This window comes from Argentina anserina, chromosome 6 (genome assembly GCF_933775445.1).
Source record: "Argentina anserina chromosome 6, drPotAnse1.1, whole genome shotgun sequence".
Classification (NCBI taxonomy): domain Eukaryota; kingdom Viridiplantae; phylum Streptophyta; class Magnoliopsida; order Rosales; family Rosaceae; genus Argentina; species Argentina anserina.
Window position 1 is genome coordinate 5,247,085 of NC_065877.1, and position 24,259 is coordinate 5,271,343.

Here is a 24,259-nt window from a genome sequence, read left to right on the forward strand (position 1 = left end):
ATAAAAAAAGATTAATAATGAGTAAATCACATTTATGAATGTTTTAATGATTTCAATTTGAACAAAAATTTATAATAATGATCCACTTATATATATCTACAAACTAAATGGTCGAAATCTGAATATAAAATCGAAAAGTGGGTGAATTTCTTTAGTGCCTACAAATCTATATGTTTCCATTTTACTTTTGTGAGTTTTGTCACATGACACTGTTAGCATTTGCTGCAAAATGCTGTAATCTTATTCAAAGGCCCAAATAGCTCCACTGTCCCAAGTCTCTTAACCCATCACACACACCCTCTCGCTCTCAAGATCTTTCTTCTTATTCTTCTACTACGAAAACGAAGCACCTCCCTGATCTCTCTCCATGCTCTTCTCCCTTCTTCACATTCTAAGCCAATTCTGATCTCTCTCTCATTCCACCAATTAGCTATGGCTTTCATGGCGGTGCTCGAGTCAGATCTCCGCGCTCTCTCCGCCGAGGCTCGCCGTCGCTACCCTGCTGTCAAAGACGGCGCTGAGCACGCTATTATCAAGGTCTCTCTCTCTCTCTCTCTCTCTCAATCCTCTCTAATATTACATCCGTGTTACTGCAAATTCACATTGAAACTTAGAAGAAATGAATAGCTCAAAGTAAACTATAACAGTCACCGAAGCTGATCATATTGTAAGTAGAGCAATCTAAGTTTAGCAATTCAATTCAATTAGGTTAATCTCAATTCATGGAGCTGAAGCTACAGTAATTAACTAGTTAAGCACAATTAGGAAAGCACTAGTAAATTACTGTCCCTATCTTGCTTAGCAGTCAAGTACGGTTAAATTCTTGCAATGCAAATTCTTAGTGCATTAGGTTAACTATTGTGTGCTGTAGTATACGTTGAAAGAAGTGAATTTCACTTTTTATTTGGTTTCGGCGAGTGATCGAGGTTGATTAGTTATGTATTTCGATTTATGTTTGATTTGCAGCTTCGTTCTTTGTCAAGTCCTGGCGAGATTGCGCAGAATGAGGACATATTGAGGATATTTTTGATGGCTTGTGAAGTTAGGACTGTGAAGTTGAGTGTTATTGGACTTTCTTGTCTACAAAAGCTTATATCTCATGATGCTGTTGCTTCATCGGCTTTGCATGAGATACTTTGTACCTTGAAGGATGTAAGTTCGTCTGTTCGTGTTTATAAGTGGCGTGTAACTATATGCTGAAATGGCTGATAAGAGTGTTTGACTTACATGCTTTATCTGCTTCTGGCAGCATGCTGAAATGACCGACGAGAGTGTTCAACTTAAGACCCTGCAGACTGTATTGATAATACTGCAGTCACCTTTACATCCTCAGAATGAGGTAACAAGCATAACTTTATTGTAGTGTTCTCGTTTGAAGTTTCAGTATTTAATAATGGTCTATATATCAAGAAAAAAAAAAATTTCATTGCATCCCATTGTTTCAGCCTTTTTGTTGTTTTTTTATGTTTTGTTTTTAATCAATAACATGTTGGGCCATGGGGTTTCATACTTGTAATTGTTTTACAACATACAGGACGATATGGCTCAAGCTCTTGGTATATGCCTTCGGCTTCTCGAAAATAGGTCCCCTGACAGTGTGCGCAAGTAAGTTAACTACATTTTGTATAGTGTTAATTCTGGAGCTTGTGGTTGATTCGTATACCTTTCCATTTCTATTTCATCCTTTTTTTTGTTATTTTCCTACTTCATGTTTGCATATGAATTATTCTTTCTTTTCAATCTAAAACCTATCTCAAGATGGAAAATTTCCAGTACTGCTGCAGCTACTTTCAGGCAAGCAGTAGCACTGATTTTTGATCATGTGGTTTGTGCGGAGTGTCTTCCTGCTGGCAAGCTTAGTTCTGGAGGTTACATCTCTCGAACCAGTCCAGTTAGTGGTGATGTTAGTTGCAGCATCAATCTTTCAGAGTATGTGTCTAGTTGTAGACAACACTTTTGGATTACAGCTATTTTTCTGCTTCATTATGCTGCTGATTTGTGTTTTGGTAAAGTGTGACTAAGTGCCCAATCCGTATCTCTGTTTCATTTGCGGTATTGTATTGAAAAATAAAAATTTCGTGGACTACTGGCGGTCACACTTTGGTTTTAATATTTTTCCTCTACCATAGTTGTATAACAAACACAATCTTGACAGGTCACTGGATGGATCTGTTTCCGGACGGTCATCATTGATGAGGGAGACCCTAACTAAAGCTGGAAAGCTTGGGCTTCGTCTTCTTGAAGACCTGACAGCTCTTGCTGCAGGTGGATCTGTATGTGCTGATTTAAATATTATTTATAAAGTTTCCTTAGAACCATAAGTTTATCACTAGATCCTTAAGTTTGGGGCATACAATTGTTATTGGTATATTTCTTTTCCTATTTCCTTTATTTATGTATATTAGTGCTGACAGTAACGGTGATGTCAACTTTTCTGATAGGCAATCTGGTTACAAGTCAGTTCTCTGCAGCGGTCCTTTGCCCTTGATATACTGGAGTAAGAAATCTTGTTACCTACTCTGTTTTCCTATAATAGTAGATACATATGTCAAAGTTACATATCTTCTACTGTATATAAGTCACGCTCACTCTTCTCTCGATATTGGATCTGTTTTCTGTTGGAGGGTGAGGCTGGCTTCTAATGTTTTCTGATTGTTAGACTCTTTATCTGATTCTCAGCTTTAGGTCATGGATCCCTATCCGCTACATTGGAATATAATGCTTTTAACTTCAACAAAAGAAAATTATCTCTCCAATTTTGAATATATTTCTACTAGGATTTATAATCTGGCATATGTAGAGGGTAAGGTGGGCAGAATTTAAGGGTTCCTTCTTTCCAACTTTGTAGCTTTGTTGGAGATAAATACTAGGCCTCAGTAGCATGTATGTATAGATTAGATTTGTATATATAAAATATTGAGAAAAAATATAAACTTTATAGAAGCAGATCGAAGCACAAGAGAGAACACGTAGTCCTCAGAGCCTGCTATTCAATACAAGCACATTAAATTAAGGGCAGTTTCTTTAATTCCTATCTAGCAGTAAGAAGGCTGCAAGGGACTAGCACCACAAATGGCTCATTTATAATCCACAATGTAATTGTTTCCCTTGATGCCTATGATCTTTGAAGCCCATGATGGTGCCATGTTGGAAGATCTGTCAGAGTGAGTGAACTATGGACATCTTTATGGGACTGTATCTGGGAGTATAAAGAATATGGTCTTTCCTCAATCCCTTTTAGGTTCAGTTGTAGTCTCTAGGCCTCTATGGTTCTTTGTCTGGGCTGTTTTAGTGGCAGTTCAGGCTTTTGGTCTGATGCTCTAGTGCGCTCTCTCTCTCTCTCTCTCTCTCTCTCTCTCTCTCTCTCTATATATATATATATAATATTGTTGATAGACTTGTGCCTTTGTATTTTGCTTTTTTTAGTTTCTATCAGTAAAAAGCTATTTTTTGGTGGAAGCCTCCAACTGTTGCCAAAGATTGAGAATATTAGCTTGCTCAAGTCCCATTGAATATGTATTGTCACAATATTTAATCAAGTGGCTCCACATAATAATTTGTGTATAAAATTGGGAGGCATCACGTAATACATAGCACACATTATTTTCCATATTGAATTCCACTGAACTAATAGAATCTATTTGCTAGTATAATGCTTGTGAAGTATATATATTAGATTGCTATACAGAGAAACAAAGTCACAGGGATGTTGCAAATGAGAATTCCATCAAGCTTACTCCTTGTATATTCTCCAGGTTTGTTCTGTCCAACTATGTGGCTGTTTTCCAAACCTTGCTTCCTTATGAGCAGGTGAATTTAACAGTGTTATTTGTTAGTATTTTTCCTTTGCTTCGATACATTTTCTGGTAAAGTTTTCATAGTAGAACAACTGTTTTGAACTCAACAGGTCCTGCGTCACCAGATATGTTCAATTCTAATGACTTCTCTTCGTACAAATGCGGAGGTAATTCTATGTATGTAACATGTAGTCAATTGATATATTCGGGGCTTTTAGTGCTTGCTCTTTTGAATAAACTTCAATGAGGCTTCTTAAATCATGTTTAACTTCGAATCAGCTTGAAGGGGAAGCAGGAGAGCCGTCATTTCGTCGCTTGGTCTTGCGGTCAGTTGCCCATATTATCCGGCTTTACAGTTCATCCCTTATCACTGAATGTGAGGTGTGTCCTGTATATGATTATCCTAACCAGAAGATATTGCAATTATAGTTAAACAAGAGAAAAATAAGCAATCTAATCATTGAAGTTTCACAAGAAAATTCTATTGAGCTCACTCTTGGGCTTCTGTAGTCTACCATTAAGTTGCCAGAATTTTGGGACTGATTTCATTCCAAACTCAATTTTTTCCAATTCCCATTTACTGACATTTTGTTTCATGATCAATCTCTGTATTTATGTTGTCGCATGTTGGACTCCTCAATCCTTTATCCTTTACTCCTCTCATTAGAAGTTACCGTTGATTTTGACAATTGAAAAATTGGCTGAAACTTAATTACTCATCATCTCTCGACTCCTTTTGTTGACTTATAAGTAAATTTATTCAAATGCAGGTCTTCCTTAGTATGTTGGTGAAGGTCACATTTCTTGATTTGCCATTATGGCACCGTATTCTTGTTCTTGAGATCTTGAGGGTAATTTGACATTACGACATATACATATATCTTTTTCTTTTTGCTTGCATTGCGTATGAAAGATTATGTAATCCTCAATATTGTGAGTATTTTGTAATATTTAGAGTTTTGCCAGGGATTTTGTGTGGAGGCAAGAACATTGCGGATTCTATTCCAGAACTTCGATATGTAAGTATGCTGTTACCGATCCATCCTTTGGTAATCATTAATTTTTATGCCTTTAGTCTTTAATCTATCGGACATACACTTATATACATATACACATATTGCTCTATGCCATTTGTTACTCACACAGTGGTCCTTACGTATTTCCACAAGGGATTCTAGTTAGTGTACTGACCTTCTTATTAACCCCTATTGTCTTATACATGTTGCTCTCAAGTACATAACTTCCTTGAGTACTTTCAGGATCTTCTGAAATGGCTATCTCTGCACCTCATTATTTTTCATGTATGCCAGAATTTGGCTACTAATGAGACTATATTTCTTTGATATTTTCTAGGTTTTGTCTTTCTGAATCATTTCTAGTTAAAGCGTGCACTAATCATTCTTCTTTTACCCTAAATTATGCTTGTTGTGAACTCTTATTCACTGTCATGTATTTTTTTTTCTTTCATAGTAATGGAAAGTTCTCTTAAAAAAAAACCAGGCATTTGGCCTATCAATGTTATTATTGGTGGTTAAAAGAAATGATTATTTCCGGAAGACTATCTGCCATGCTGAGTGTTTTTTTTTGAAGTGCAAATTATGTATCCAATCTTGGTTATAACGTGAAGCTTCCTAGAAGCATTATTTTGTATAATTAGTTTTTCTCATCCCCTTGTAGGAACCCCAAGAACACGAATGTTGTGGAGGGAATGGTGAAAGCTCTTGCTAGAGTAGTTTCAAGTGTACAGGCAAGATATTATTCTTTATCTTTCCTAGCCATATTGTTTAATTGTGGTTCAGAATGGTTGTATGTGACTGTATTTCTATATTTTGAGATGGATAGATTGCTCAATAGTAATCGTATGTGTTTGAATGTCTTGAGACAAACTGCACGCCATGTCATGAAGCATGTTTTCAAACAGGGTTCTACCTCGTACAGTGAAGTTGTTCTTCCCATATCTTTATTGATACAGTTATGAGCGTGTTGTAGTCTACAACTTGCCCACCCAAGAAATTTATTTCAGTCCCATTAGTGTTTGTATATCAATGCAGTGAGGTATATTGGTTGTTGGTAGCGCTCTCTCTTGTCAGCTTAGTTGCATCTCAGATTTATAGGGTAGATGGTCTTTATGCTTTTAACTAGAGTAAAGCACGTGTTCTTACGGTTAATGAAAGTATACTGTAGAATTGTACCATCTTTCATATATATAATTGGTTGTTGGTTGTTGCCATCGGCTAAGAAATCTAAGCACTACAGGTTCAAGAGACTAGTGAGGAGAGCCTGGCAGCTGTTGCAGGGATGTTTAACAGTAAAGCTAAAGGTAAATCATGTATTTCAACATCATTTCGTCAAATAAAAAAAAGAGACTGAACCAGAACTGCAAGGAAGCTATGATTTCATTTGTATTAATGAGTGACATGAAAGTATTGTGTTTTGATTGACAACTAGTTCTCATGAATGTGAAATAATTTGCCAACAGATGCGTCATACAAGTCAATGATTTGTTAAACTGGCTCTCACCATTCTAAAACTAAAAATATAGTATGGTTTTCGCTTCCAGTTTGATACATTATGAACTAATTTAAAGGGAACTGAGCCTAATACACACATTCTAAAGCCCTTAACAGCCTAAAGTTTTGTTGCCTTGTTGGTCAGCTTAAGGGCAGGCTTTGTTCGAGCTAAAAGGATTGGGTGGCCGATTGGGTGGTCCAACATATCTAAAGCCTAATACACACATTCTAAAGCCCTTAACAGCCTAAAGTTTTGTTGCCTTGTCGGTCAGCTTAAGGGCAGGCTTTGTTCGAGCTAAAAGGATTGGGTGGCCGATTGGGTGGTCCAACATATCCTTTTTAGTATCATGGGCTGGTCAAGATCTTTAAACATAGCATTGGAGTGAGTGTCCGTTAGGTCTGAAGTCAGTGCATAGTCTTGATGCGCTATGACTAGTACAAACCTTCAGATGCCCTGCTTTTTAAGGCCTGAAATCTTTATTGTACACTTTATCCCTGGCTTCCTATGGTGAACAATGTGCATTAAACATATATTATGATTGATTAAAATAATATGATACACTTGATTTAATACATCAATATGCAATGCAACTCATACATGTAATATAGACCTACAAAAATATTGCACTTTCATCACTTGTTGTATTCCTTGATGCAAAAGGTAACCATTTTCACTATGTACAGGAGTTGAGTGGAGCCTCGACTATGATGCGTCCAATGCTGCAGTATTGGTTGCTAGCGAAGCTCATTCTATAACCTTGGCAGTCGAAGGTCTGCTTGGTGTTGTCTTCACAGTGGCTACATTGACGGATGAAGCAGTAGATTCCGGAGAGGTATTAACAATCTTGTTCCATACATTCTAATACTCTTAGAGCCATTGAGTTAAGAGTAACATTTTATATGACAAAGCCCTGTCTACTAGATTGAATCCCCCAGATGTGATTATGACTTACCTGCGAAGAAGACTGGAGACGCTGTTCATCTCTGCCTTTCAATGGTTGATTCATTATGGTTGACGATACTAGATGCATTGTCCTTTATTCTGTCAAGGTTAGACTCTAATAAAGCATGCACATATAATCAGTTATGCCTTATTTCTCACCAGTCATAATTTTCATGCAATTAACTTATAATTGAAGGTCACAAGGTGAGGCTATTGTGTTAGAAATACTGAAGGCATATCAGGCATTCACCCAGGTAACAAAACTTTGACATTTTAACTCTGCATATTGTCTGCCAATTTCAACTATGTTTTATTGCTTCCTCCAACCCAAAATGGCTTTCAAGTGATTCTTTTGTCTTTTGCTGCTGTTGACGTGCATTACCCTGCCAGGGTTTCATGATAACTCCCTTTTCTCTGAATTATGATATGGTTTGCTTTCAATACAGGCATGCGGAGTTCTCGGTGCTGTAGAACCTTTGAACTCCTTTTTAGCATCACTTTGCAAGTTTACAATCATTTTTCCTGTTGAAGCAGAAAAAAGGAGGTAACAATTTATCTAGATATCTTGTTTTAGTTACCTTTCTTAGTCAGGCAGTTGAGAATATTAAACTTTCGAGTTTATATTGAGAGTAATGCTCTTTTGGGTTTATATTGAGATTTCAGCATTACTCTACAGTCTCCTGGGTCCAAACGCTCTGAACAAGTTGACCATAGGGAAAGTGTTGTTCTCACTCCTAAGAATGTCCAGGTATACAGCCAGTTTCATAGCGTATTATATTTTGTCCAATTCATTTCTGTACTCAATGCAATTATGTACATATATACTTATAAATTTTTATTTCCTGTTCAGGCCTTAAGAACTCTCTTCAACATTGCTCATAGATTACACAATGTGTTGGGCCCATCCTGGGTTTTGGTATGTTGGTGTACTTTTTTGTTTGTCTAAAAAAATGTCGAATTCATACTCATATCATACTTGTCAATGATCTATTGTAGGTATTAGAAACTTTAGCAGCCCTAGACCGCACAATCCATTCTCCGCATGCCACCACACAGGTAATCTTGGCAAATGCTGAGCTTTTTTATTTATTATTCAGTTCTTAATTGTATTGTACTGCTAGGTGGACGGATCATTATATTGAAAACTTTTATCGCATTTTATGGTAGTTTTTACATTCATTTGTACATTTCTTGGTTGTTCTTAGTTTAGATCTTAAATTAGATGTGCTTATGTCTCTGCAATTAATTTTTTTTATATGTACTTTGATTGGCCTCTCTTACAATAACTATCATTTGGAGAAGGTTCAATCCTAACTTGATAAGTCAACAATCTTCTGGGGGTTAATTGCAAGTTTGCAACACGTGTAATTAGTATGTCCCATGAAGGGGAAGGGTGGTATTGAGTATTGACTACTGACCCACCAATTCCATTGTGTGGTTATAGACCCAACACATGTATTGTCTCCCAATCAGACCAGTTTATGATGTGTCTGATATCTTAGTTCCTCTGTACTATTATTTAGTACCTATGTAGCACCGACACCGACACCGACACCGCGACACCGACACGGCGCGACACCGCGCCACGGCAAATCTTAAAATCCTAGATCCCGACACGGCGCGACACGGAAATTTATATATAATTTAATATATATTAATGTGTAAAAAAAAAAATATATATATATATATTAATGTTCTTCTTTTTCACATCTAGCAGATTCTCAAAATTAATGTTATGGCTTAGGGCTTAGATTTAAAAAAAAAAAAGAAAAAAAATTCAAAATGCTGATGTGGTGTGTCGAAAACAGTAGGTGGCGTGTCGGTCAACGTGGCGGGCCGTGTCAAAAAAGTCAACATTTTCCGACAAGCCACGTGGCGTGTCGGACACCATGTCGGGCCGTGTCGGCGTGTCGGGCAGTGTCGGACACTCCGACACTTCAGCCTTTGAAGTGTCGGTGCTACATAGTTATTTACTATGTGATAGATCTTCTGATAATGATTGCACTTTTGTGCATCTTTTTTAACATTGATTGTTTGTTTCATCTTGGTAACTTGGCTCTTTGGTGACTTCTTGTCCACTAACATTCTAACTCTGCTATAATTAAATCTCATGGTATTATATTCACACATCCTTTTCTTTTGAAAATAGTATTCACACACCCATTTGTGTGTTAATTAGAACACAACAGAGTGTGCGATGAGTAGAACAGAAGGGTGTGGATATCACCTTCCATTTCCATTTTCTTTCCCAGGAGAAAAAAAAACATCCCAAATCTAAAATTTTGCAAGTCTCTAGTTATAGTTTGTTTAAACTGTTATAATAATATAGTAACTAATATAAGGTTCTAATTATGTTAGTTTAATAGTTTTGATTTGACAGGAGGTGTCCACTGCTGTGCCTAAACTCACAAGAGAATCATCTGGTCAATCCAGTGACATAAATATCCTTTCATCTTTGAATTCTCAGGTAAACCCCGATGAACCTCTGCCTTTCGAAAGCCTTTCAAATAAACTTACCTGGAAAACATATATGGAATTAATAGACACGTGTTCTACATAATATAAAAGTACAAGGCACTATTATTATTGAAACTATATTCTTTAAATTTATTTTGTCACCCCCACTTCCAAATTTAACATAATCAGTACTTTCCATCTTGAATCGAACTAAGGGAAACTGTTTTAGGTCCTTATGAAGCTCTTTTTATATTTGTTTTCATGTGTGCATGTGTATTTCTCATCTAGTATCTACAGTACATTTTCTGACTTTCTGCTTTCCTCCATGGTGCAAAGTTGTTCGAGAGCTCAGCTCTAATGCACATTTCTGCAGTAAAGTCCCTTCTTTGTGCACTGGGACAACTGTCACAGCAATGTATGGCTGGGATTTCAAATGGATCTGTACCTGCAGCAAGTCAAAAATTTGGAAACATAAACTTTTCGGTGGAGAGAATGATATCCATCCTAGTCAATAATTTACACAGTAAGTAATGTCACTGAAAATGCAATATATAGTCATAATAAAATGGCTTTCCGTTCAGTGATGTATATTAATCATAGAGGTCAGTTCAAAGGCAATGTTTGCTGTGGTCGTTTGGATTTTATAGCGTTGAAGAGGTGGAAAAACTTTGGGAGAGTTGGATTTTGGGCGTCTGTTTGGGCTCTGTTTCTGAGGACTTTAGGAACTATAGCTTATCTTCTATCTTATTAGAATGTTTTGCAGCTGTAATCTAGGATCTATCTAGGCTATTTTCCTATGCGGACTCCTTGACCATCTTTTCATAGTTTTTCTTTTCATGATCTTTCAGTAAAAGCTGTTACTTTTCAGAAAATAAAAGAGAGGATATTTGCTGCTCTACAAGTTGTATCAAAGTTTAGATCAAAAGTGTGCTGTGGTTGTAAATTATGCATGACATCTCTTACTAACCTACAAGTGAAACAGTTGTGTGCACCTCATGTCAGTTTGTAAGCTAAAATGCAGTAGGTGTGTAGTAGTTGTTGAAATTGTTGTAATATTGATATTATTCCTGGTACAATCTTTTCCACGTTATTTCAATCTTCGCAGTTTTTTCCAAAATGATCCCATCGTTAATAATACTTTGAGTATGGATCTTTTCCATTTTCTGATTTCTTAGCATTAAGTATCTGAGATATGCAAGCTTATAGTATCTTAAATCCCAACTTCAACATTTATGTATATATGTAAACACTTTAATATACTATATCTGTTTATGTATATAAAAGTTTTCCTAAACTAAGCTAGACATCAGCTGTATTATTGAATTTTAGTATGAGATGTGTCTTTTTTGACTTGTCAAGGTAATTGTTCTTACTGACCATTTTCAAGGTGGTTAGAAAGCGCTTTATGTAAGACTTGATTCCTGATCATAATGGTATAATCATTATCATTTCTTTCCTTTATGATATACTGGAATCGTTCTAATTGAATATATGTTGTGTGAATGATAAAATGTATTCCTGGTTTGATCTGTAATTGTCTTGCTTCTGTATTGCAGGAGTGGAGCCATTGTGGGATGAAGTTGTTGGTCACTTTCTTGAGGTGATCAGAGTCAATTTTTTCTTCGAACGCATAATGCCCTTTCTGTTTCATCTATCCCTGTTAACACGTTTTTATCTTACAGCTTGCAGAAAATTCTAACCAGCATTTACGTAATATGGCCCTTGATGCATTAGATGAATCAATATGTGCCGTGTTAGGTTCAGACCAGTTCCCAGACAACACAACAAGCAGATCCAATGGCTCATCTCATAGTGTGAGAACTATCACCTGCTTTTGGCCGAGTGAAATTAGTTACTGAATTAATGGCCTACTTATCATTAATTTCTATACCCCTACAGATGGTTACTGGACTCACAACTTTGGGATCACTTGAATGTGCTGTTATATCTCCACTAAGGGTTCTTTATCTTTCTACTAAGAGTGTTGACTCACGTTCTGGGTCCTTAAAAATTCTTCTTCATGTTTTAGAGGTATACATAATTAAAAAAATCTCATTTCATGTTTTCTTTAATTTGTTTATCTTGGTTTCTAGCCTTTGTGCATAATGTCATACTTAGCCTCTGACACCACTAAGTTTTACAGAGGCATGGGGAGAAATTACACTACAGTTGGCCAAATATTCTTGAAATGTTGAGGTAGGCTTAAGTTACTTTTCCTTTCCACGTGTGGTCCTTTTTGTTTCACTTTTGTCTCTGAATACATTAGTTTGACTATTATATATTTTGTAAGGTCTGTAGCAGACTCATCAGATAAGGAGCTCATTACTCTGGGGTTTCAGGTTGGTAAAAGATCTGAGCTGTTTGGTAAATGAATTACGTTATTTATTGGACCTTTCTTTATGTTACACAACCATGCCCTGATCATTTCTGACACTCAATAAGGCTATTAAGTGGTGCTGATAGAGTGGTAATCGAGCTTATTCAGGCAATTCTCGAAAGAATCTAATTGGAGCCCTCCTTTCTGATTTTAAATTTTGTTCTCCCAAGTTGTCTGACTTAAAAAAGATTGTTTGACAATTAGTTTTTGGCAATTGTAGCCTCTCTTTCTGTTGTGTATGTATGCATATTTAATACAAGATCTCTGTCCTTGTTCCTTGTGTTTATTACTACATCTCTTTGTGTATGCAACCTGATAGCTGCTCTTGCTTGAGTCCAACAGGACCATGCTACTATGAAGAATTATATATATTACTATATTTATCGGTCTGGTTGGTCATTTAGATCCAATTTCCCTTGTATGTTCTTTCTTGTAGTGCCTACGGGTGATTATGAATGATGGACTTTCTACTATACCTGCAGACTGCCTTCAAGTGTAAGGCTCCAAACTCTGGCTTCAAAAATTCATATACACACTTGTGCATAGAGCTGATATCTGCATATGTATATAAGTTACAATTACTCAGCATTGGTCCTGCAACATGAACAACTATTATTACCACAGCTACCCATATTTGACACTTACAGGATTGTGTGCGTGATGCATCTATGTTTCAGATGTGTTGATGTGACTGGAGCATACAGTGCTCAAAAGACAGAGCTGAATATAAGTCTGACAGCAATAGGCCTCTTATGGACTACAACTGATTTTATTGTAAAAGCTCTGATCCGTGGACCTGGCGCGGAAAAGGAAACAGGTTAAATTACAATTCGTGCTGTCAGTTCATTAGTTATTTTGTGTCAAAATTGTGCAAAAACTGATTAGACCCTATCTGAAATATTACAGGGATGTCTGATGTGCATCTTAGTCTAAAGGAATCGGATGGTGGTGTACCAAAAGAACAAACAGTCAATGGCTTAGATAATGCCAATGAGCAAGTTCGCTTATTAACTATGGTTGACAGTGATAGACTGCTTTTCTCTGTTTTCTCATTACTCCAAAAGCTTGGAGCCGACGAGAGGCCAGAGGTGGGTAACTTGCTATTTTTTAATCAACTTTTTTTGTTCATTCTAAGCATGTGGCTTCTCAATTGTCATCTGGTGGTATATAAAATATATACATTCCTCGTAGATCTTCCACAATAAATTTCCGTTTCTCTTGCAAGTGTGCGTGCATTTACAACATATTGAAATACATTTTGGTCTTCTTTACATTGTTTTGATAGTTTCCTTGTCTTAATGACATAGAATTTAAACCTGCTTTAATTCCTTGAACATATGACAGTGTCTATGATAGTGTAAATCTCTCTTAAGCTTTGGCTATATATACATATAGTTTTTTTTTATTATTAAAATTGTGTAATTTTAGTAATATATTCTTAGTGTTACATCTGATTTGTTTTTCAGACTGTACTATATAGCCCCTCCAATCAGGAGTTTGAGCAGTATTACTTGCTATCCCAATAGCTTTGTTGCATTCCTCCATTGCTAACAAACTTTTTATTTCAGGTTAGAAATTCAGCGGTCAGAACATTATTTCAGACACTTGGAACTTATGGGCAAAAACTTTCGAAAAGCATGTGGGAAGATTGCCTTTGGAATTATGTGTTTCCTACCCTTGATCGTGCTTCTCACATGGTCCGTTAAATTAGTTGTGAATGATGTAACGAACTTGTTTGGTCATGTACTGTTTTGATTTGAGTTGTTTTTCCTCAGGCTGCAACTTCATCAAAAGATGAATGGCATGGGAAAGAACTTGGAACTCGAGGAGGAAAAGCAGTTCACATGCTCATACATCACAGGTTATACTCTTCTAAAGTGAAAAATATTACGGACTAATTTATTGGTATGCATCAATAAGGAAAAGTTTTTAAATCATTTGGCAACTGAAATTGCAGTCGCAACACAGCTCAAAAACAGTGGGATGAGACATTAGTATTGGTCCTTGGTGGCGTATCCCGTATTTTACGCTCATTCTTTCCTTTTCTTAGAAGTTTAAGCAATTTTTGGTCAGGTAAGTTACACTTAAATCTGATAGATGAGATTTTTATTGTTATACAAATTTTGATGCCAATCCCAACATCTGATGTTTCACCCTGCAGGATGGGAATCTTTGCTTTTATTTGTGAAGAATAGTATCCTAAATGGAAGCAAAGAGGTTGCCCTTGCTGCAATAAGTTGCTTACAGACACCTATTCTTTCTCATTCTTCCAAGGTGATGATAATTTAATGAACTGTATTATTTTTATGTTTATCAACTGGGTTCTTATAATTGTCTCTTGTCTTCTAATTGTTGGTTTTATTATGTTTTTAACCTTATGCAAGAATGACTATTGTTTTATTTAATAATGGTAGTACAGAACGATCATTATGAGAACAGTTTTATAATTTCATATTTGTATCTGATGTCAATCAGGGGAACTTGCCGATGCCTTACCTTGAATCAGTACTAGATGTTTATGAGCTTGTTCTTCAAAAGCCAACAAACCTGAGTGGAAATGCAGCCATCAAGGTGAAGCAGGAGATTTTGCAGAGTCTCGGTAATGCTGAATTCAACTCAACTTTGTTAAACATGCATGAATGGGTGATGGTGCAATTAAATATCAATCCTGATATATGCCCTTTGCTATCTTCTTTCAAACCCTTAACATGCTTAGCAAAGCCACACAGTGAATTTTGCAGTCTTCATAGTGCATCAATTTTACTTGACTCTGTTAAATATCAATCCAAATGTTTCCCTTGGTTGATTTGATTTGAAAACTTGACGTGCTTAGCACAGCTGCCCAGCCATTTGTATTTGCTACTCTTACCTTCTAATTAAATGAAGCTTTTTCTTACTTGGATTTTTCAAACAGGGGAACTGTATGTGCAAGCACAAAGGATGTTTAATGATCGGTTGTACATACAATTGCTTGCGGTCATACACTTGGCTATCAAACAAACCATAGTTTCCAAGGATAACTGTGAAACTGAATATGTGAGTGGTATTAATTTTATTAACTCCAGCTGAAACACTATTACTGACAGTGACTTGTACATAATGGAGTGGTGTTCATTTGGCAACTAGCTGGCCAAGGAGTTTTCTGGATATATATTATGAGCTTGAATTAGATGCATTTATTTTAACTGTTTTAATGTCAACCAAGAGATCTTGGGGTAGGAGAGCACAAAATTCAGCATACCAGGCGAATAACCTTGATGTATACTGTAATAAATTATTACTCTGAAATCAGTATCTCAAGAGCTCTGTGTCAGAGTCACTATTATCATAGAGTATATTATCAACTTTAAAAGAAGGTTGACAAAACATTATTGCTACCAGCAGTAACAGTGAGTTAATTTACCAGATTTTTTTATCCATCCTCTATGGCAGTATGAGAAACTGACGCTGACTTATTCAGGGAAATGTTCCACCTGTACTACGAACCGTGCTTGAGATTCTTCCAATGCTATGTCCAACAGAGCACATTTCTTCAATGTGGCTTATTCTTCTTCGAGATTTTTCTCAATATCTGCCAAGATTGAATTCTACTGCACAAATTGAGGATGATGATACCGGGGAAGCTAGCACTAGTGACCGAGATCCTGGTATAGTATTGACCAGTTTCCCCAATATGTTTGACTTTCAGCTGTAGCTAAAGAAAATTTGAAAAATTTGCTTTTGCAGATGCTCACTTGAAAATAAAACAAGAAAGACCTAATGGGACGGCTTTGATGACTCCAGGAGTAGGAAATACTCCTAGTTCTGGATTAAAGACATCAGTGTCAGCCAGCATTCCTAATTATATGTTTGGTGAAAAGCTTGTTCCCTTGTTGGTAGATCTTTTCCTACATGCTCCAGCAGTTGAAAAATATATCTTGTATCCTGAAATTATTCAAAGTCTTGGGAGGTACTGAAGGCTCTTTGGTCTAATGCTAAACTTGTTGTGCTGTCTATTGACTGTTTAGATAAGGTTGACAGAAAGGGACATTTGATGGAACTGTAGTATAGAAATATCAAACTCTGTAGAAAGTGAAAATTTTGGAAAGACCTGATGAAATATGCCTAGATCTGTGATGAGTGATGACAATGACCTATTAATTATCCTTATTGTTAGGTGAAGATGAAAGGTTTCGCTGCCCTTTGTCTAATAGATGGATCAACGGCAGGCTTTTTAAAGACTATCATCTATACTGTATATAATACATATGTTAATAAATAAAACATAAGGAGTTGATTATTTTGCAAGATATGATCAGAGTCATCAGACAATACCTTTTATGGTCTATCTTGATTATTCAATTAAGCTCCTTTTGACTAGCAAATGACAGCAGCGTGCTTTCTTCTCAGGTGTATGACTACAAGAAGGGACAATCCAGATGGTTCTCTTTGGAGATTAGCTGTTGAAGGCTTCAATCACATTCTTATTGATGATGCCAGCAACTCGATTGTAAATGCTGGATCAGATTCAGGTTCTAGTAAGCCTGCAAGAATACGTATATGGAAGGAAGTTGCCGATGTTTATGAAGTATTCCTTGTGGGTTATTGTGGCCGAGCTCTTCCGTCTGATTCCTTCTCACCAGTGGATGTAAAAGCGGACGAGTCTCTTGAGATGACTATCTTGGACATTCTTGGTAACAAAATTCTGAAGTCACCAAGTGATGCACCTATCGATGTAATTTTTCTTACCCGAATATATTTATGATAGTAGATTTGATAATGGATAGTTCTAAAAGTGTACTTATTTCATGCTGTTTAGTACTAGTGCTAGTGCGTAGTTTTGATGCTTGATGTGTTATCAGTAACAGGTTCGGAAGATGATACTAACATCTTTAAGCATATCTTTATGTTGAATTATGCTGTTGAATAGTACAATAACCAACTGCAAGAGGGCTATTGTGATTGGTCTAGCAACTCAAACAATATTTGACCTCTTGCCAATTTATTTCGTAGCTTTCTCGAGCGAATTGTGCAAAGCTATGTAATTCTTCAAATTGCTCCAATTGAACTTCCCGTGATGAGAGCCTGATTGAGGGCTCTGCTGGTTATTTTTTTCATAGATGTCTCTTTTGAGTTCAAGATTTGAGCTCATTGTCTACTGGGCCTTGGTGCAACATTTACTGTCCTTTCTCCATCATAGTAAATACAAATTGCCTGCATTGGGTAGGGTCTTGCATAACTAACTGTTGTCTATTTCAATATGTTTTAAAATATTTGCTTTGACCTTGACAGATTTTGCAGCGTCTCATTTCCACATTGGATCGTGTTGCTTCACGAACTTGTTCTTTACCTGTTGACTTTGTGGAACTCATGCCTTCCCACTGCAGTAGGTTTTCCTTGATTTGCTTACAGAAGTTGTTTTCCTTGAGCAGGTAATTTGTTGTACAGTTATACTGCACCTTTTATATCTTGTTAATTTCCTCAAGCACGTAATTGTCGAGTTCTGTATACTTGTCGCATTTTAGGATAAATATATGCAAACTCTTGCATCCTTCAACAGTTCAACTAAAGAATGAAAAGATTATTGGGAAACAAAAGATGTCTTGAAGAAAAAAAAAAGAGAGTACAATCATCAATTTATCTTAGTAGTGTCTTCTTTTCTCGTACTTTAAACTTCCAAACAAAGAAAAGAAAGGCACTAATATTTCCTCTTCCACTATCTTTTCCCCTCATTACTATGTTTTAATTGTTTATTTTTATCCAGACTTCCCAATGTACTTAGCTTTAAATATTAAAGTATGAACCTTTTAACAACCATTTTATCCCTAAGAAGTAATCTTACACAGTTAATTATGTTATCAGTTATGACACCAAAGACCATGATTGGAATACAGTGAGATCTGAGGTAAGCAGAATTGCAATCATGGTACTGATAATGAGATGTGAATACATCTTAAGCAGATTTCTGATTGACGAGAATGAGTTAGGTACGTGCTGTGTAAATTCTATTGATTATCATCCCAGTTTTTAACTTGCTTTTAGTTTATAAATCTTATTCTCTTCTATTGTCATATTTCTCCTAAGTCAGTTTACATTCCCCATATTGTACACCATTAAGACACCCAGCTATTCTTGCAGGTGGACGTCCATTGCCAGCAGCAAGGCTTGAAGAAATCATATATGTTCTTGAAGAGTTGGGCCAACTAATAATTCATTCAGATACCGCATCTGTTCTTCCCTTGCAGTCATATTTAAAAGGTGCCCTATCGAGGGAAAATCATTATGATAACCGTTCACACCTTCTTGTTCTATTTCCATCCTTTTCTGAGCTCATAGTATCAAGGTGAGAATATTTGTTCTTCTTTTTGTTCGTTTCTTGTTTACCCATATTGAGGAGTAACTATGAACAAATAAACAAAAGGTACATAAACGTTATGGGTATAGGCATTTACTCCCAATGGATGTCCAGAAAGGTTATGACGTTTGGTTCACTTACATATTACCGAGTCATAAGCTCATAGAGCTACTGTGGGGCTGACAACACCATAATAATAGCAAATTTCTCTTTCGGAAATACATGAATATGTCGAAAAAGTTGGCAAAGAAACATTACTGTAATAAGATACATTTCTTGACCTCTATTCTTGTGTAAACCAGTGATCACATCTAAATTTTGGATGATTTTGTCAAACAGAGAAACAAAGATAAAAGCATCGCTGCAAGTCTTATTTAGACTCGTCAGCAAAGAATTGTCACTGGAAAGAGTTTCGCTTACCAGTCAAACTGTGGAAGACTCTCAAAGGGTACATCAGTCCTAAGCTGGTCTCATCAGCTACAATGGTTTTACAGAGTTTAACACAAGGTTCTTATTTTCATCCTCAATTTTTGTTATATAGTTTGTGTACATTATGTCAAATTTGCTGTATGATAACAGTTGCCTCAGCTCTTGAGGAACCAATTTTTTATTCTTTTGGTGTAAAAGATTAAACAGTTCTCTTAATTTATCAAAAGTGCAATGCCAAGCTGTGTGGGATTCTAAAGAATATGTCACTTTTGTTTTGGATTGTGAATAATTGAACATGATGAATCGCAACAATTATCTTTGTATAATGCTCGCATTGTGCTGAATTAGCTGACGGCAGTGTTTTACAAATGTGTGCCATCTTAGTTAACGACTTGATAAATTTATGGGTTTGACACTTAATCACTAGTGCAACTTGATTTAATCAGTCTTTTTAGTTTTTTTCATTTGCTTATGAGGGGCACCCACATAGGTGCAACCTTTTGGAGAGAAAAAAAAAAGGTATGTCACTTGATACGGTATTTTTTAGTAAAAGACGAACATGAAAGTGATGAAACCATGAAAGAATAGTTCGCTATGCTTAACGCGTGAATCCGTAACTGAAAAAACAAGTGACTCAAATCACTGAAGAATTCCATGTCCTCACTAGATTCTCTACTTCCTGAGTTCAAAATCTGTAATATTTATATTTTGCACTCAAATCTTGTACCCTCCAACGAATTAAAATCAACAAATCCAATTGAAGAGAGAAATCATATGATAATTTACCATGAAAAAAATTCTGAATGTTAAGGAATAGCTGGTCCTTATCTCTAAAGGAGAACTATCTCTAATGTTATTTTCTAAGCAAACAATAATATATATGTAGAGTTTCTTAAATAGAAGAACATATAAATCATTGTCACAACTCACAAGTCATAATTGACCGACCTAAAATAAATGCATAGTGTCGAGTGTCGACATTCTCCTTCTGAGGGTATATAAAATGGAGGTACAAGGATTTGTATAATCTATATACATTGCCTACACATATACATGAGTCCATAATGTCATCATCTTCATGGGAAACCTTTCTCTCAGATCGATCTATCCAGCCAATTACGATACTAACCTTCTTAAATATTGCTTGGTTCAGTACTAATCACCATTACATAATCAGTCCGCATGACAAAAGAAGCTGAATTTTAGGTCTAGCTAGCTCAGACCGGCAGCACCAAGATGGCTAGATTTCAGGATGCAATGTCAATATTGGTGTGTGTATTCTTTCGAAAGAGTATACACCTGTATCGGGATTTCGCTGTTATAATCATTGACATGGTTTCTGTTCTTTCATCCACCATCCAAGTCTCTGGCTTGATTTTTCTGCATAATACAAGGGATGTTTCTGCAGGCAGCAGCAGGCACTCCCCTGTGTACTCATCGATGTTTGCTCGACATGATCATTAGCTCTTTGCAGAACTCATGATGCTGACTGTAAGTGGTGATTTATCTATCATTGCTAACGATCTTGTGTTGCTACTGCTATGAGCTAGCTAGTTCATTTGAGATTCATTTTTCAGTACTTTTCTGTGTTACAATCTGGATGTTGTTAATGATGAATGTATGATGCTTCTATATTCATAATAAGATGCAATTTTTTGTTTCGATTGGCATATTTACTACCAAGACATAGAATGTGGAAACTCAATTGTACATCCGTCATGCGAAAGAGTCCTGAAGTGTATGACTACTGGCTACCAAAATCAATATTTCATGCATCCGTACTGAAGTTAATTAGTGTTCATTCATAGACTATTTCGGCATAAGCTCTAGAGTTTCAGTTGATCACAATATTTAAGCACATTCCCCGGTTCATAGTTGATCTAGCCACTACGGCATCAACCATCGCTTGTGAAGAATCACCTATCTGTAGAATTTAATAGGTTAAACTGATGCTGCCTCCTTGTTGCATCTCCAGAAATAAATTTCAATGATGGAGTTGATAGATAAAAATCTGTGCATATTTTGGACATACAGCCCACTTTTACAAGTTGCCTAGCCGGACAGTATGTGATGAGCCAAATTGTCGGGAAAATTACTAAATCTGTCGACTGTGCTCTCCGTTAGGGCTTACCCTAAGTTCAGTCAGTACAAACTTAAATGGTTGTTTTGTGTAACTACCAATGGTTCAATATCACTTTATCAGTTCAGTTCAATAGGGTCAATATATACATCAAAGCTAATACTCAAAGGCAGTCGCACAAGAGAGACCTACATCGATAGAGCAAGCCAAACCCAATGCAATGAAGGTAAACAAAGTCATTTAAATTTCCCAACTCCTAGCATTCAATCATTAAATTATGGGTTAACAAACAGAGAATGCTTCATTGAGGATGCAAAAAGGGTACACAGAATCAAATGGGTTGATATATACCGAATTAACTCGGGAAAATTTCATCATGTTAGCTAAGCTTTTAAGCAAGGGGCGAAGTCAAAGAGAACCAAAAATGAAAAATAAAAAATGGTGAAAACTAAAAGGGTGCGGCTATTGCCACCACACTAACTTCTTTATTCACCTCACATAAATTTCAATTATTGAAAGACTATATTATCTAAAGTGTAAAAATGACTATTAAATACACATTTTTTTAAATACATAATAAATTAATTATAGGTATACAAAAAATATTTAATTTGTCATGAAATATTAATCTTTTCCACCCGATCTAAAAATATTTTTCTCCTATTGATTGAAAATTTTCATTGTTTTTGTTCGATATTCATATGTAATTTGTTATTAAAATCATAAATCATTATTGTTAACTTAATAACATCTTTATAATACCTGGTGCACATCACAAATAAAAATTCTAACACTAAAATCAATTTTTTTTCATTATTCAAAGTTGATAATCTACGATTTTTTTTCCACAACTCAAAGTTGTTAATCTATGAATTTTTTAGAATTTATATTAGATAAACACTTAATTTTTTTTATAGAAAAAATTAAAATAAATATATATATATATATATAATTAAGGAAGAAATATATGAATAAGATTATGATTCTATTTAAAAACTGTATCATTCATTTTATATTGGTGTAAATTAATTGAAAGATTGTATTTAAAAATTATCTTTTATAATTCGATATGTCATCTAAAGACAATTTTGGAAAAAAAAAGTTGGTAAAATAAGTAAATTTAATGTTAAATTTAAAATGTGGGATGAAATAAATAGAATGGGTGAACAAAGTAGATAGTAGGGTGACAATAACCGCACCCAATCTGAAAACAGATTCCAACCTTAAGAAGTTAAGGTATACTTGTAATGCTGAGACATCCAGAAACTGATTGTAGGTACACCAAAAGATATTGCATAATGTTTTCCTATTTATCTCTCATTCTCATTCATTTTGTAATCTTCCTAGTTGGGGTGGGACATGTGGACTCGAAAACCGAAAAAAAAGCCATATATGAACTCAAACCGAATCCTAAAAAATCAAAAATTTAAGAAAACCCAACCGAAATATAAAAAAACAAACCGAATCGATTATATTTGAGTTGGGTTTTGGGTTAGTCCCTCATAAACCAAACAAAATCAGATCGATCTAAATAATCGGAAATCAACGGTCAACGTCATTGTTTTAGTATATTTTTACTTTTCTTATTAAAAAAAGAGTAAGACTAAAATAAGCGTAGACCTAATTGACTTAATCAAATCTTGTGACATCTCTCGTCTCTCAGACAAAAAAAAGAACTTACGACCATCTCTCTCTCTCTTTCTAACACCTCACTTTTTAGTTTAGTGCTCTACTACAAATTCACTTGAATCCGCAATACTAGTCCACATAGCTCCTCCCTCGATCGCCATATCTCATCGCCTCTCTTTGTATCGTGACTTTAGAATTGAATTCTCTTATCAATGTTTCCTACCATGTAACTCTGTTGTACGTGAGCTAAATATGAATTGTGGAGATGTTTGAATCAATTAGGTATGGAATAATCAACTAAACAATTTATTTTTCATAATGATGTTAAACTTTAAAGCTCACAAAAGGTTGAATCAGTCAAATAAATATCAACTAAAACAGGACTGTAGATGTTCTTCCAGCAAGAATATTAACGATCCAAGCACAGGCATTGCCACTTTAGCGCGTCAATGATGAGCCTTTGCTTGAGCTTTGGCAAGAGACTTGGCCTTCGACTAGAAATCACAAGAGGAAAAAAAAACAGTGAGCATTTATACAAACCGAGTTGTAAGATAACCAATATGTAAAACTAGCAAAATACAGCACAGGAAAAAAGATTCTATCTCCCTCTCAGCCTCTTCCTTATTTCGTCACAAGGCAAAGAACATAATGTGGGTTCCTTAGTTCCACAACATTGCTTCCACAATAATTTCATCTCAGATATCAACATGATGTTCATTCATTTCTTAATTTATTCATTCAATTCTACAAGTTTTATTCTTAGTTACTGACTCTGGAAAAATAAAACCAGTTGATGAAAGCTAGGTGAAACATTTTAAAGACATTCCCATTCCTGTTGAATGAACCCGAAGATCGGACTAGTAGCCCAGGACCTTAAGAACATGAGGAAACAAATTTCCCTATTACTGATTTACAGTAGACCATCCATAACAGAAACAGTTTCAATAGTTTCCGAATACAAAAAGGTACTTAATCGAACAATGCAGTTAACTGAATCATAAATTTTCCCAATAACCACCTAAGTCATTTGTATCCGGATCAATAGAACTTAGAGTAACAAAATTGAAGCGTATCAATGAATTCTCAAGAGGAATATGAACACAAAAACAAGAAGCAGATCTGAATAAAATGAGTGAGGTTAAACCAAGACCTTGAGAATTTTATGCTTGACGCTTCCGTAAACCACACCGAAAGTCAATGCCGAAACACGAGCAACCTTCACAAATTCAAACAAGAATTAGAATCATTTCTCCATAAAACCAATTGGATTCAGAAATTAAATCAGAGGTGAAAAATGAGAGTTTACCAGAGCAAGAGTGCTCTTGCCGGAGTAAGGACCCGGTGGCGGCGTCATCGGACTTGATGAAGATGACAAAATCTGGAGCTCAATTTCTTAGCAAAAACCCTAATCTGATTTGGAGTCTGCTTTATTGGATTCCCTAAGTATTCGGGTTGGATCAAGAACACGATCCGAACCCGCTACGTGGCGTCATTTGGCGCCTTCTCGCGCGACCGGAGCGCTACTACGACGTCGTTTTTAGGATAACTTCTCGTTCTAACACAATCATCTTCATGTTAGACATAATCTTCATGACCCTTTCCAAAAAAAAAAAACACATAATCTTCATGTTTTTGTTCGTTTTCAGGATTCCAAAAACATGAATGTTAGAACAGCTCTGCAGCCAAATGATAATGAACTCGCA

At 35.8% G+C, this 24,259-nt stretch overlaps 1 protein-coding gene and 1 long non-coding RNA gene across 3 annotated transcripts; one reads left to right on the plus strand and one right to left on the minus strand.

Moving 5' to 3' along the window:
- Positions 1 to 264: 264 nt before the first annotated feature.
- Positions 265 to 19,167, plus strand: LOC126796668 (uncharacterized). 2 transcript variants are annotated; one of them, XM_050523400.1, is made up of 44 exons: positions 266 to 537; positions 967 to 1,152; positions 1,250 to 1,339; positions 1,535 to 1,605; positions 1,774 to 1,929; positions 2,156 to 2,273; positions 2,442 to 2,497; positions 3,756 to 3,810; positions 3,908 to 3,964; positions 4,077 to 4,178; positions 4,568 to 4,648; positions 4,764 to 4,816; positions 5,475 to 5,544; positions 6,054 to 6,117; positions 6,992 to 7,140; positions 7,230 to 7,357; positions 7,447 to 7,504; positions 7,697 to 7,794; positions 7,914 to 7,998; positions 8,101 to 8,166; positions 8,247 to 8,306; positions 9,631 to 9,717; positions 10,044 to 10,230; positions 11,264 to 11,307; positions 11,390 to 11,521; positions 11,607 to 11,738; positions 11,851 to 11,903; positions 11,998 to 12,046; positions 12,521 to 12,579; positions 12,762 to 12,901; positions 12,991 to 13,172; positions 13,653 to 13,781; positions 13,860 to 13,945; positions 14,042 to 14,157; positions 14,246 to 14,358; positions 14,560 to 14,683; positions 14,999 to 15,120; positions 15,545 to 15,731; positions 15,811 to 16,033; positions 16,474 to 16,798; positions 17,356 to 17,495; positions 17,926 to 18,050; positions 18,202 to 18,406; positions 18,758 to 19,167. In XM_050523400.1, the coding sequence occupies exons 1-44, from the start codon at positions 433 to 435 to the stop codon at positions 18,879 to 18,881; spliced, it is 4,992 nt and encodes a 1,663-aa protein (XP_050379357.1). In that variant the 5' UTR covers positions 266 to 432; the 3' UTR covers positions 18,882 to 19,167. The 2 variants fall into 2 exon arrangements, with proteins under 2 accessions (XP_050379358.1, XP_050379357.1); XM_050523401.1 differs by lacking the exon at positions 13,653 to 13,781 and having other exon boundaries at positions 265 to 537.
- A 3,716-nt stretch (positions 19,168 to 22,883) lies between these two features.
- On the minus strand, positions 22,884 to 24,216 carry LOC126799833 (uncharacterized). The gene is made up of 3 exons (XR_007672657.1): positions 23,863 to 24,216; positions 23,707 to 23,772; positions 22,884 to 23,050 (listed from the first exon to the last, which is right to left on the minus strand). It is a non-coding gene; the product is annotated as an uncharacterized LOC126799833 (long non-coding RNA).
- Positions 24,217 to 24,259: the final 43 nt, after the last annotated feature.

Bases quoted from the DNA above. Each gene is read 5' to 3' on its own strand.
- LOC126796668 (XM_050523400.1), top strand. From the start codon at position 433: ATGGCTTTCATGGCGGTGCTCGAGTCAGATCTCCGCGCTCTCTCCGCC. The intron at 3,811-3,907 runs GTGAATTTAACA...TGAACTCAACAG, and splicing joins CCTTGCTTCCTTATGAGCAG to GTCCTGCGTCACCAGATATG. The intron at 12,580-12,761 runs GTAAGGCTCCAA...TCTATGTTTCAG, and splicing joins CCTGCAGACTGCCTTCAAGT to ATGTGTTGATGTGACTGGAG.